The sequence below is a fragment of the Marmota flaviventris genome, chromosome 3 (genome assembly GCF_047511675.1).
Source record: "Marmota flaviventris isolate mMarFla1 chromosome 3, mMarFla1.hap1, whole genome shotgun sequence".
In the NCBI taxonomy this organism is placed as follows: domain Eukaryota; kingdom Metazoa; phylum Chordata; class Mammalia; order Rodentia; family Sciuridae; genus Marmota; species Marmota flaviventris.
In genome coordinates this window covers 168,301,488-168,314,823 of record NC_092500.1, presented here as the reverse complement: position 1 = coordinate 168,314,823, position 13,336 = coordinate 168,301,488, and the positions used below count along the sequence as shown (strand labels likewise).

General features: G+C 41.4%; 1 protein-coding gene across 1 annotated transcript in view; it reads left to right on the top strand.

Annotated features, from left to right (window-relative positions):
* Window positions 1-13,336, top strand: part of Ebf2 (EBF transcription factor 2) — a 177,237-nt gene that overhangs the window by 152,733 nt on the left and 11,168 nt on the right. The window contains exons 11-14 of the mRNA XM_027927015.2: window positions 5,155-5,243; window positions 7,017-7,082; window positions 7,163-7,340; window positions 9,193-9,378. Of these exons, the coding sequence (XP_027782816.1) occupies window positions 5,155-5,243; window positions 7,017-7,082; window positions 7,163-7,340; window positions 9,193-9,378 (519 nt within the window). The remainder of the gene's footprint in view (window positions 1-5,154; window positions 5,244-7,016; window positions 7,083-7,162; window positions 7,341-9,192; window positions 9,379-13,336) is intronic.

The window sequence follows — 13,336 nt, the reverse complement described above, 5'->3', positions numbered from 1 at the left end:
CATCTAAGGAAATCCTTGCATTGGATAGCAAAATAGTGCACGGTTCATAAAAGTTAAGGTGATAAGTGGCTTGGAGGATTTTGTCACCAACTCAGTTCGTCCTGCAACACAGGACAGCTGTTTGTTTTGCTGACTGATACCAAGTGGGGCCTTTTTCACTCTCAGTGACTGAGAAGTCAGGTGACCCAGGGGGGGTTCCATACTCTAAGTCTGCAGCCCTTGTCTCAAAACTGGGGAGGAAGCACCAAGAGTGATGGGAGGAATGTCTCCAATTCCACAGTAGGAAAGTAAAGAGTGCAGGCTTTGGGGTCAGAGAAGCCGGGCTTCAGATCCCACCTTTAACATCTGGAGCTGAATTTAACACTGAGATGAAACCCAGGCCGGGGGTTGCAATGAGGATTTAAAGAATGAATAGGTGTGCATGGGTAGCCGGATGTCTGTAACAGTAAGCCTCCAGTGTATTCTAACAGTGGTCATTAGAATTTTAGTTATTGCATATTATAGCCTCCAAAGTACTGTTTCTAAAGAAAAAAGGCTTCTGAAATGACTGATAGTATGGTGCTAAGTAAAAAATAAAGTTCACAGAATGATTTTAATTATGCATACAGCTATTCTCGCATGTGTTTCTGGGTAAGATGGTATTGTTAGGGCAGACATTTAATTTGCCTCCCACCCCACCAAGGTCCTCAGGGGATATTTTCAGGAAAACATAAAAATGAGGGAAATGTGGGTTTCATGCTCAAAGCTAGGCTGGTGTCATGGAGATGCCAGAATGTTGTGCCCTTGTGCTGCTGTGTGCCGACAGGGCTGTGTTGGAGCCCGAGGGCAAGCTGGACTCCTGATTCTCCTCCTAGGAAAGAGCAGCAATACAAACACAGGGACATGGTGGAAAGACAACTTTGTTCTAGCAAAAATGGGTAGGATGCGTTAAATAACGTGATCAAAAACTTTATGAAATAAAACATTAAAGCATTACCTGTGGGATACCAACAAGACAAACGTATTCATCCACAAAAACATTCAATTTCCAAAAGGTAGATTCCTAAAGCCCAGTACCGTTAGCTAGAATAAACAACCGCAATCTCTTACCCAACTCTCTAGAACATTCTTCTTGAAATGAAAGGAAGACTAGAAATATGACCATTTGGAAAATGACAACCAAAAGGGGAGATAAAATGATAGGAGTTTAAATTTAGAACAAAACCCACAACAAATCTACAGTAAAATATTTAACATCTTGAGGAAATGGATGTCTTTCTAGGAAAATCCAAATGAAGTTGAAAATAAAGAATGAGTCCAAGATTTCTGATTGGCCATCAGGTGGCTGATGTTGCCATCGCTGGGAATCTCGAGAGCTTGGGGGTCCAGGTTGGGAGAAATCTAAGGGACATCCTGGTGGATGCCTCCAGCCAACCGCTGGCTACACGAGGCTGAATCCCCAGCACATCATCTGGAACGGAGATGAAGATTTGTGGCCATCACACACAGCTCGACCTGGGATTCTTAGGGGAATGGCTGAAGTTGACCAGGAGAAGGTGTAGCAAGGCAGAAGATGGCCTCGTCAGGAACCTCGAAGAGCATCAACATCTACAAAACGGGCAAAGATACAATCCTAAAAGCAGGCTGGGATGCCCTGGCAAGAGAGGTAGACAGAAAGCAGAGGAGGGGGAGTTCCGGAAGGAACCAATGATGGATGGAAATAGTTCCAGAAGGAGAGGGTGTGAGCAGTGTCCCAGGCTAATGTCAGATTAAAATAAGGATGGAAAGTTCCCTTCGGTTTGGTTAAGATGTTGTTGGCGACCTTGACAAGAACAATTTCAGTAAGTTTACTTTCAACTTTAAGCCAAGAGATATTCCTCATACTATGAGTTTTATATAGCACAGCCTGAAACATAGAGAACTTTTCAATTTATTCTTCAAAACTCCCAAGTTGGGCAGAACAGTGTGCCTGATCCCAGTTATTCGTACGACACATGAATCCCTAATGACAGCAATGATTATGGGTACCCAAGGGGCTCAGCATGTGCCGGGCACTATTCTTAGGACCGTGACTGATTTAATCCTCACTCCAGTAATCACAAGAAAATGCCAACAAATTAAATTCATATTATACTAAGAATATTCTATGAACATCCAGGAGTTCATGTTTAATTGTGAAATATTGGAAGATTCCTTTAAAAATACAATATAAACTGGTCATAGGAGAAAATTCCCCCAATTGTAATTTTCTAAAATTCAAGCAAGTCCTGATAAAACACTCACTGAAGCTTGGTAAAGAGTATCCACCTCAAAGAACCAGACCACACTTGGTGGTGAAATGTTGGTGTCTTTCCCATCTAGAGGGAAACAAGCAGGACTTATCTATTGTCCTTCTTTGCAGGTTTTGATTGAGATGAGAATGGGAGAAAGAGAGCTAAATGGGATAGACTTACCTATCAGAAGGAAGGATGACCATCCTACAGGGAGATGTTGGGAAAGCAAAGACTAAGAGAAGGAAGAGAGCTGGGTCAGGGGAGCGGCTACAGAAGGATAGACAGCTCTGTTTGGCTAAGATCTTCCATACAGCAAGCACTGCACTGGTCCTTAATAAATTGTTGCAGTGATGTTGACAGCCAGCCATGAGAGGGACTTTAAATAGAAGCCTACAGAAGCCAGCCGTGGAGGCAGAACTGAGACCCACATCTTACTTGAGTCTGAAACTAATACTCTTAATGACTACACGTGGCCACAATCTACCCTCACACGCACTGACTGCGCAGATCCATAAAGAGAGTTCCTAGATACTAGAGAAACTCTTAAAAAACATAATGCAGTAATAATCATATTCATGATGAAAACAGAAAACAGTGAGATATGTAGAAAACAAAAATGAAAACCAGAAAACTCCACACCAGTGTCATGAACACTACACATTCTCCAGGGGGACCTCAGGGAGAAGATGGGGCATTCATATAAAATCAACTAATTGTTTTCTCTAGCTGTAGGTTCAATGCAACTGAATTTTTAAAAAAAAATTCCTAAGAATTAGGGGAATTGTATGTATGATTCACACATCACTTTACAGTGGGCCGCATTCGGAAATACGCATCGTTAGGCAGTTTTGGTGGTTAAGTAAGCATTGCAAAACATGCTCACACAAACGCAGGCGGTCCAGCCCTCCACACCTAGGCTGTGTGTATATACTATTGTACATGGGGCCTCTGATTGATTGAACATTGTTATGTGGTTTCTGAGCATGAGCCTGTGTGTGTGTGTGTGTGTGTGTGTGTGTGTTTAATAGATCCTGCTGCAGTCAGGATGTCAGGTGGTCTCTCTGTACGTAATGTGATAATGTAGCATGATGACAAAGTGTTAAAAATCTTAATATATAGTAACATATTTTTTACAAGTCAGAAGACCTATTCCCAATAGAAAAGAGTGCAGAAAGTATTAAGACATCCAAAAGAGCAAAATTAAAATGATCTGCAAATATAAGAAAATATTCATTGACCTCAGTGGGGAATGAAAAAGCCTAAGTTGAAATGACTGTGTGTGTTGCTGGAGGAAGCGTGAATTCATATGTCCTTCTGAGGAGTGATTGCACAGTATGTGTGCAAGGCCTTAAATATCAATCATGATTTTTGGTCCAGTAATTCTAATTCTTGGCATTTCCCAATTGAAGTAATTACAGTTATGCACAAAAGATAATTATTACTCTGATTTTTATAATAGTGAGAAATTAGGATCACATTAAATACCCAACATTAGGAAGTCATTTAAATAAATTATAGAACATGTCATAGAAAAATATGCAAGGATTTTAAATAATGCTATAAAAAGAATATGTAATAACCTGGAGGAAGTTTATGGTTGTACATTATTGTTAAATGGAATGAAGTAGGTTATATAACAGTGTGAATAGTATAGCTGAATAATTTTAAGTGTGTGTGTGTGTGTTTAAATCTGGAAGGATATGAGTAAAAATGTTCATCCTGATCATCTCTTAAACGGTGGGTTAATGGACAATTTTATTTTTACTATATGTTTAAAATTGTTCATGATTTCTTTTTAAAAAGTATAGTTTTGATAGAAAAATAGCAACAGATGTTCATAAAACACATATGCAAATAGAAAGATTAAAGAAACACACCTTCTTGTGTTCATTGTTGTTTGACAGGCGTGCAGGCAATTATTATTTTATTCTTTGTGTCTTTTTCTTTGATCAAGCATTAATTTTAAAGCCATAAAATTTGAACAAAAAACTTTAAAAATAAAGGAAGGGAGGACAAAGGAGAAAGAATAAAGGAATTAACTCTGAAAACAATGCTTTCCAGGGGCTGGGTTGTGGCTCAGCAGTAGAGCGTTCACCTAGCACGTGCGAGGCCCTGGGTTCAATCCTCAGCACCACATAAAATAATACATAAATAAAATAAAGGTATTATGTCCAACTACAACTAAAAACTAAATATTTTTTTAAAATGCTTTACAGTAGGGAAAGTGGTGAAGTGTATCATTCATTCACTCACTCGTTTTATAATGACTCATACTCCGTGCGAACCAGGCTGTTCTCAGTGGTGGGACCACAGAGTGGAACAGAATGAGCTCTGTTCCCCTGGACCTTATTGTGTAGTGAGGGAGCCTGGTGTTTAAAAAAAATGTGTGGATAACTAAATATGATTGCAAATTGTGAAAGTGCATTTTTCATAAGAACAAAGTTATGAGGACAAGATCATAGAAGGTTTATGTATGTAGGAATCTAAATATTTAAGAGACTGATTAAGAAAACCTGATACTTAAAAGAATAAATAGATGGAAAGGCATACTTGGGAAAGAGAAGAGAGGAAGAAGAGAAGGGAAATAGAATAAAGGTAGTTTATCACCTTCACAAGAAATTGCAATACGTTTGGTTGTTGAATATTTTGATATTTGAGAGTGAGAAGGCAGAAATGGCAAGATGATTATAATAATCCTGAAATCTTGAAATGTTATTCTAATGGGAAAACATAAAATTACTATGAATTCTAAATTTATGTGTGAATTAACTGATGTCAGTGGACCCTTAAATGGTTGCATCAACTCTTAGACAGGATCAGAGCCTTTTTCTTACCTGTGGAAGACTTTCTCGCTTGCTTTGGGGCCTGGACAGCAGACTCAAAGAGGATTTTTGTCTTTCAGCACTAAATGAACCCACCATAGACTATGGCTTCCAGAGGCTGCAGAAAGTCATCCCCAGGCATCCTGGAGATCCTGAGAGATTAGCTAAGGTAAAAATGCTTTGGAAATTGATGTATGAAAACCTTCTGTACAGTTTCAGCAAGTTTTGTCAGATCCAGCCATTTAAGTCCCATTAAAATTAATTAGGCCTTGCAATTAGCTAAGCTTCAGATATTAGATGAACATAAAATTCCTACTAAGATGAAATATATTCTGTTTAATCTCTGAGGATATATGAAATATGAAGATTTGGGCCTATAAAACAGATATGCTACAAGAATACTCGATTTATAAAACACTGCCAACTTCACAAAAATAAATATTTGCATAATTGCTTAAAAGTTTAAGCTTCCACTTGTTTGTATTTAAATGATTTTATTTGCCAGTAATTGCAGGTGCCCATCAATTCACAATCAAGTATTCATTGATGGCCAATTGTGTGCATAAGAACTTAATGAAGATAAAAGTGTCTCCATACAAAACTTCTGTGAAATGCATAATTTTTAAATGAACTTACTTATGGAAACTACATTTTACATCTGGCCCATGATGTTAGCTTTCTTCATTTAAAAAATACACCAACTTATTAGTTGTCATTCAACTAATGAGAAACTATTAAATTTTTGCCTTTATATTTGTCTTTTAAACACACACATTATGAAATGCCATGTTCTCTATTCTGTACTGTGAGTAAAACTCAAGTACTAGTTGCTTCTATTTTGCACCTTTATTTTCCTCCTGGAAAAATCCCCAGCCCCACCATTAAATTAGATGATATCTGGAAAGTAGGTTAATAGCAATTTAAAAGGCTGTAAAGAACAGGAGGTGGAAAAGACAAAATGAGAGGACAGGGATTCATGATTACTAATTCTCTCTGGTTAAACTGAACAGGGGGGAATATTATTGAAAGAATTCATCTTTATTAGGAGAGAATTTTGCAGAAGGCACTGCTAAGATAATTTCAGTACTTCGGACAACTCCTTGGCAGGCTGCTAAACTCAGGTCCATCAATCATCTTAAGAATGTTTGGTTAATTAGGTTACCAGACTTTTCCGTACAGTGGTCTGCAAGAAGTTTCTAATAGAATTCCCATGACGTCAATTTTAACCAACTCCACCCTCAATGTGTGGTTGATTGTGCTTTGTTGGGGTAGCACGACCTTTAATGGAGCCATTTTATAGTGGTGAATTTCATGCAGGTCCCTATTTATAATCTATGATTATATTCAACCTCTTGGCTAATTATTTACATTTGAGGGGAATGTGTGGACTTTTTATTTTTATTTGTAATTTTCTTTTCTTTTTTTTGCCATGTGGGGTTTTGCTCTTGATGGTACCCCATGGTGTTAGTGACCAAAATACCTTACATAAACCAATTAAAGGAAGAAAGATTTACTTTGGCTCAGGGTTAACTGGTTCCATTGCTCTGAGCCTGAGGTGAGGCAGAAGATCATGGTAGAAGGCTGTGGTGGAGGAAAGCTGCTCACGGGGAAGCAGGGAGAGGGAGAGAGGGAGAGAGACAGACAGACAGACAGACACACAGAGAGAAGAAGGGGTAGGTTCATGGCATGCTCCAGTGACGGGCTTCCTCGAACCAGGTCCCACCACCTGACGTTTCCGCCATCTTCCACTAATGTCATCAAATTATTAATCCATTAATGGATTGATTAATCACTGATGAAGTCAGAGCCCTCCTGGCCAAATTCTTCCCTAAAACCTGCCTCTGAATATTGCCGCATTTAGGGACCAAGACTTCAACACAGGGACCTTTGGGGGAGACTTTAGATACAAACCCTAACACCCAGCCTTTCTTTTCTTTTCCAGGAAATGCTGTTGAAAAGAGCTGCAGATCTAGTGGAGGCCCTCTACGGCACACCCCACAATAACCAGGTGAGGAGCCTACAGCTTCTGCTCTGTCGACCTTGACTCTCTGCTACACCAAATGCTCACCCTGACCTGCCGTTTTGCAGGACATCATTCTGAAGCGAGCTGCAGACATTGCCGAAGCTCTCTACAGTGTCCCCCGGAATCCCAGCCAGATCCCAGCTCTCTCCAGCTCCCCAGCTCACAGCGGCATGATGGGAATCAATTCTTATGGCAGCCAGCTTGGGGTCAGCATCTCAGAGTCCACACAAGGAAATAACCAAGGTACCAGCTTTCTCAGAGTCAGAATCCAAATATGTCTTCTATGTTTAAAAGGTTGGTTCTGCTGGAGTAGAAGGAGGTAGAGCTTGAGTCCTGAACTATTCTTCAGTGTGGCCCCAGAGAAGCAGAACTAACATACACTGGATTATTTCAAAAATTTAGGTGGTATACTGTTAGATTCTGAGCTTTTATGTACCAGGTAGAATCCCTTTGCCTGGAAATATTTAAGAAGATTGACTACTATAAATATAGAATGATTTAGGCATATAGAAATGAGGTTTACAGATATTGATTGAATACCGTTTACACTTCTGCTATTATGATAATCAGGTGGAATAATGAAAAGAGGCTGATTATCACCATTATCATTTATTATGCCCAACTCTCTTTTTGGTAACCAAGAGTGAATGAGTTGGTTTTGTTGGGTAACTTCTGCAGTGCTTTACCTTAAATACCTACAAACTTATTGTCAACTGTACTTTTATGTGCAAAGTATATCAGGTAAAGACTTTTTCAGTGAAGTTGGTTTGATTATTAAAAGGCTAAACTATCATAAATTATTTTTTTAAGAGTAATTGTCCCTAATGACACCTGTAAGCTGGAGAGTTTTATTTCTAATTTTATTCATCCATTGGAAGAAAATGCCTCATTCTTTTGCCCAGAGTGAATTCTTAGGAAAAGAGGAGATAGAAGATAGTAGTTCTTCTTTTTCTTTTTTAGACATGGGACTCATGGACTAGGTATCAATTTTTATTCTTTCATTTGGTGAAAAATTTGGGTTGTTTTCTAGATAGTTTGAGACTGTTATCCCAAGTGTTTCATTTCAAAATAGGCTGAGTGATGTCTCTGTGCCGGGGCTTCAGAAGCATAGGGAAGACTCAGTGCCCCTCCCCGCTTCCCTCTCACGGATGGAATGTGCCACATTTAGTTGCTGATGTCTCAGAGTCCTGTGGCCAAAAACAGCCCGTTTGGATGAATGCATCAATACTTGTTGAATGAACATGATCCCTAACCCCACATAGGCCATGGTAACCACCTTGAGCTAACCTTGCTGGAACCATGTGTTGCAGAATACAAATGGCCCCATATGTGTTATTAGGGTGCCTTTCTCCCACCTCCAAAATATGCTATGGTGTATTAAATTGAGAAACAGTAGGTTAGCAAATTTGCTAAATTATTTATTCTCTAGGCTTTCTATATATGAATCCTCAAGATATGGTCATAGCACATACATCTGCCCAACTCGAACCCCAAATGCTCTTCTCAGTGATACCAATTCACATCTCCTCAGACTGTGGTGCCTCAGGAAATGCTCATGTCTTAGGACTCCCACAGCTCCTCAGCAGGGGCTGGAGATGCCAGCTGCAGATCTGAAAGAAGAAGGAGGGGGTAAGAGGGGCATGGACTTTTGTAGGATGGGGAAGAGATGGAGGGATAAGAGGACGAGGACTTGGTTAACCGGTACCAAAACCCAGAGAGAAGAGAGGAATAAGTTCTAGTATAAAACAGTTGGGTGACTAGAGTTAACACAGGTTTATTGTGTGTTTCAAAATAGCTGGAAGAAAGGATTTTGAATGCTTCTGACACAAATAAATGATAACTATTATGCCAGTTACCCTGATGTGGTCATTGTACATTATATGATATGTCAAAATGTCACACTGTCCCTTGTGATATGTACAATCATATGTGAATTCAAAAAGAAGAGCTGAAAATAAACTTCCACTTCCCCCTGCTGCCCAGGAGCACCTTGGTGACAGTCTGTGGCCCGGGGCCATCGTGGACCTGTGCTGGCCACGCTGGGCGCTACTGTGTAGACTGGTTGATTTACCTGGCCTCTTCCTTTGTTGTCAAGGATACATCCGCAACACAAGCAGCATCTCCCCGAGGGGATACTCCTCCAGCTCCACGCCTCAGCAGTCCAACTACAGTACCTCCAGTAACAGTATGAATGGCTACAGCAACGTCCCCATGGCCAACCTGGGCGTCCCGGGATCTCCAGGATTTCTGAATGGCTCACCCACAGGCTCTCCGTATGGAAGTAAGTCCCCTCGTCATCCGTCCTTCTCTCTGGGCCTCTCTGGCTCGGTGTTTGACTGGGCCATCTTTGGGGGGAAGGCTGTACCCTTCCATCTGACTGTCTCAGGGGGAAGTCGCCCCACTTCCTGATGAAATGTCCTGCTCGCCTTTGGTTTCCCTTAGCTGGATTATGACCAGCTGGGTCACTCCAGGCCTTCTGGGGAAAGAAAGAGGCGAAACAATTACAGAGACCGCGTCTGTGTGACGTAGGTCCACAGGAAGGAGGAATTAAGAGTCCATTTCAGTTAGCAATATGCGCCTTCCTCATTAGTCACTTTGAGAGCCAATATTTATATCTCATCTTCAGGAGAATTTTCTAGGTGGATGTTATCTCCGTATGATAGGTAAGGAATTGGAGTGCCCAGCAGTTAGCCTGCTTACTCAAGATCACACAGCTAGGGTGCAGCAGGGCAATAATTGGGGCATGGGATCCATGGTTTCAAGTTATTTTGTCACATGGTGCTCTGCTTTTCCTGTGTGAGGTGGCTCTTCCTCCATGAGACACCTCCAGAGAGGTGCAAGTTGACTGTGGGCAACAGTGTGGTGTATTGAGACAGAACCTCTTAATCTTAATCTAGGGTCTGACAGCGAAGCCAACCCTCTGGGAAGTTGTGAAAACCCATTGGGTTGCTTTGGGAGCTAAGTTGGGACCTTGCACAATGGTCCCAGGGGCCTGAGAGGGTATGTTTTTCAAACCTACTTAGGGAATACATTAGGCCAGGGCCACGCGGACGTGGAGAGTCTGAGTGATTGACGTGCCGGGGGTTGTCGCAAGCCCAGTAGCTCACCCTCTTTTCACCCAGAATGAATGGCTCCCTGGTGCCAGGAACAGGGACGTGTCAAGGGCAGAGCACAGCCATGTCCACCACGGCTCAGGAAGCGGCACCTCTCGGGGCTGCCTCTTGCAGCCTCTGGGCCTTTGGTTCCCAGGGGACACTCATGAGTTATTTCTGGATTGTGTGTTCCGTCCATGCACACGATACTCTACGCTGCCTAACGAGGACAGAGCACCCAGCAGCAGAGGGTGGCAGAGGTCACTTCTTTTAGCACAGCTAAATTTTTGTTACCGCAGAGGCAGGAGTTCCAGGTTGTGTCTCGTGAGATGGCCGAGATTTATTAGATTATCTAAGCCATTGGAGTATGGATGGATTGGTTTCCTTACTTATTGGGACCTTACCTTGTTCCCCAAGTGTTTGGGGGGAATCATAATAATCAAATTGATAAAAGTAGAAACTGATAAGAAGCTAAGATAGAGCTGGAGCTGGAAATGCAGCTCATAGAACATATTTGCTCAGTGGCAAAGTACGCACAAGACCCTGGGTTCAGTCCTCAGTGCCACAAAAAAATGAAAAAATAAAGAAAAGAAAAAGAAACTGAGATAAAAGAAAAAAAAGAATAAGTTCAGCAAAATTAGATAACTCCAAGGGCCAGCATCGATGGCCTATAGTCCATGCAAGGGAACCATTAATTTGGTTCTGAATTTACAAAATACTATAGTGCAGAGAGGAATACTATTTGTAGAAGCTTTTGTGTCCACACATTTTTTTTTTAATATTTTAGTTGGACATAATACCTTTATTTATTTTTATGTGGTGCTGGGGATGGAACCCAGGGCCTTGCACGTGCTGGGTGACCTCTCTACCACTGAGCCACAACCCCAACTTGTGTTATCAAGTTGAACCACACAAAATTCCTTCCATGTTTGATCTCAAAATGGAAATTCCATATGGTTCGATCATTCATGTATGCATTAGGGTGAGCCACACGAAGTAGTTGTTTTTGTGGATAAAAATGGTCAGCTAACAATGCAGGGCGTAGTGTGGCGGTGGGCAGGCAGTGGGAAGGAGACAGGAGGAGCAGGGAGGGTAGAGAACAGATGAAGGAAAATGCCCGGAGATGGGGGGGCTCGTTGCATGATGCTCCTCAATATAATTTACCTGGGAGGGAGGAATTCCTCTCACCCCAGCAAGTGGCTGCATGGTTACTCAAGACCCCTGCTACAGGAAGAATAATGACACCCCAAACCTTTAAAGCACCTGCTAAAACAAGTCAGCATACACAAAAGAGGGAAAAGAGAAAGAGAAGCTGCCTTGCCCAGTGGGATCAGGGAAGGCCACAGCGGGCCACCTCCCAGCACCGAGGGCACTAGAGTGATCATTTGCACCTTCGTATCTGGAGAAAGGGTCTCCAGGAGTTGCAGACTGGGAGTGGGATTCCAAATAGTGAATTCGTTACAATCAAATTCCAAATTCCTCTACTGCAAAAATATCAAATGCCCACTGGAGTTCATCACAGTAGCACCTGCCTTGAGAGGTCTTCCCCTCTCTGCGAAAGAGGGAGAAAAAAAAAAAAACCCCGGGGAAAACATTTCGTCAATTCAGTTGCTTGTGTCTGAAAACACGATCCTATGATTTCTCATTTAATGTTTTTAAACAAGCCTGATGCCCGATGTGGCTGGACCATGCTGTGGGGCAGTCACTTGCCAGAGACATTAAAAAAGAAATGGCATCAAGCCTCTTGGTCAAGTTCGACTTGCATTACAGCCGGTGCAGAGAATCAGACTCAGAACTCTGCCTCCTTCCTGCGTTTGCCTTCACACTACTTCAAAAATGGCCAAACAGATGTTTTTTCAATTTTACACACAAACTTCACTTCCTGGCGGTAGCAGTGTGTGCCAAGTTCCAGCTCAGTGGAAGTTTTTATGGCTGAATTCGAAACCCCTGACAATAGGGGGTTATAATGAAATGCTGACAGACCCCTTAGCGCCAGCAAACTCAATGGCTCGATGCAAAGGAGGCTCTGTGCCTGGGGGGTTCCAGCTGAGGCCCTGCAAGCCAATCAATCCTTGGGAGAAGAAAAGTAGTTTTTCCCGAACTCTCCACATTCACATGGATTTCTGGGCCAGACCTGCTTGCCTTTAGTTTGGCCTCTCTCCATAGAGAGAGAGAGAGATGTCCGGAGAAATTCTCTCTTGGAAGTATGTGTGATCAACTTTCCTAAAATGGTAGGTCTGGTGTCCCCAAAGATTGATTTACTTAGCAAGTCTGCAACACCCAGGGGGCCATTTCTTCCAAAGCAGAATAGCCACTAAGCCAATCCAAAGTGTGGGACAGAATCCACCCAGGCAGGAGTCCAACCTGTCCTCAGAGATTCCTACCTCACTGAAAGCCCTACACTGTGCCCTGGGCTTCAATATTTTTTATATTATCAGAAATAAATATTAAGGCATTTTTCTGCCATAAAATATTAAATGTAGAACATATGCAGATAGTTTTTAAAAGAAAGCATACTTTCACCCCAAGAAAAGACCTCTTTTAATATTTTGATGTGTTTCTATCATGTTTCTTTAGAAAAGAAGAAAAAATCCTATTACAACAGTAACGTTCTCATTATAGACATTTAGAAAAGCTCATAAAGATGAAGAGAAGAAAAGCAAAACCACATCTCCATTTCTATGCAGGGATACCATTGTTAACTTTTAAAGTCCACCTTCCCAGTTGTGGACAGACACATTTTGAAAATTGAAGTGTTTGCTCCCATGCATGACTAATGAGATTCTGCCATCCCATCAATGGAAGGAGGCAGGCGAAAGGTGGCCAAATCACCAAAGTCACTCATACAGAGTTGGCCTTCATAAAATCAGTCAGGAATGCAGACCTCGGTCCTGAGAATGGAGTACAAATATTAGAAGTGATGTTTGCTTTAAAAAAGTTTCTTATGATCATTATGTTCTTCTTGGGAATTTGAGGTTTTAGTACTCCATTTCTCTCTCTTTTTTTTTTTTTCTTTTGTATCAAAAGAGGTTAACAGACAGTTTTGTGTGCAAGCAGTAAGGTCTTAAATCAAAGAAGAAAATTACCATCATTCAGGAAAACTATTACTAATCCCTACTGCAAAGGACTGTATTACTTCTTATCTCT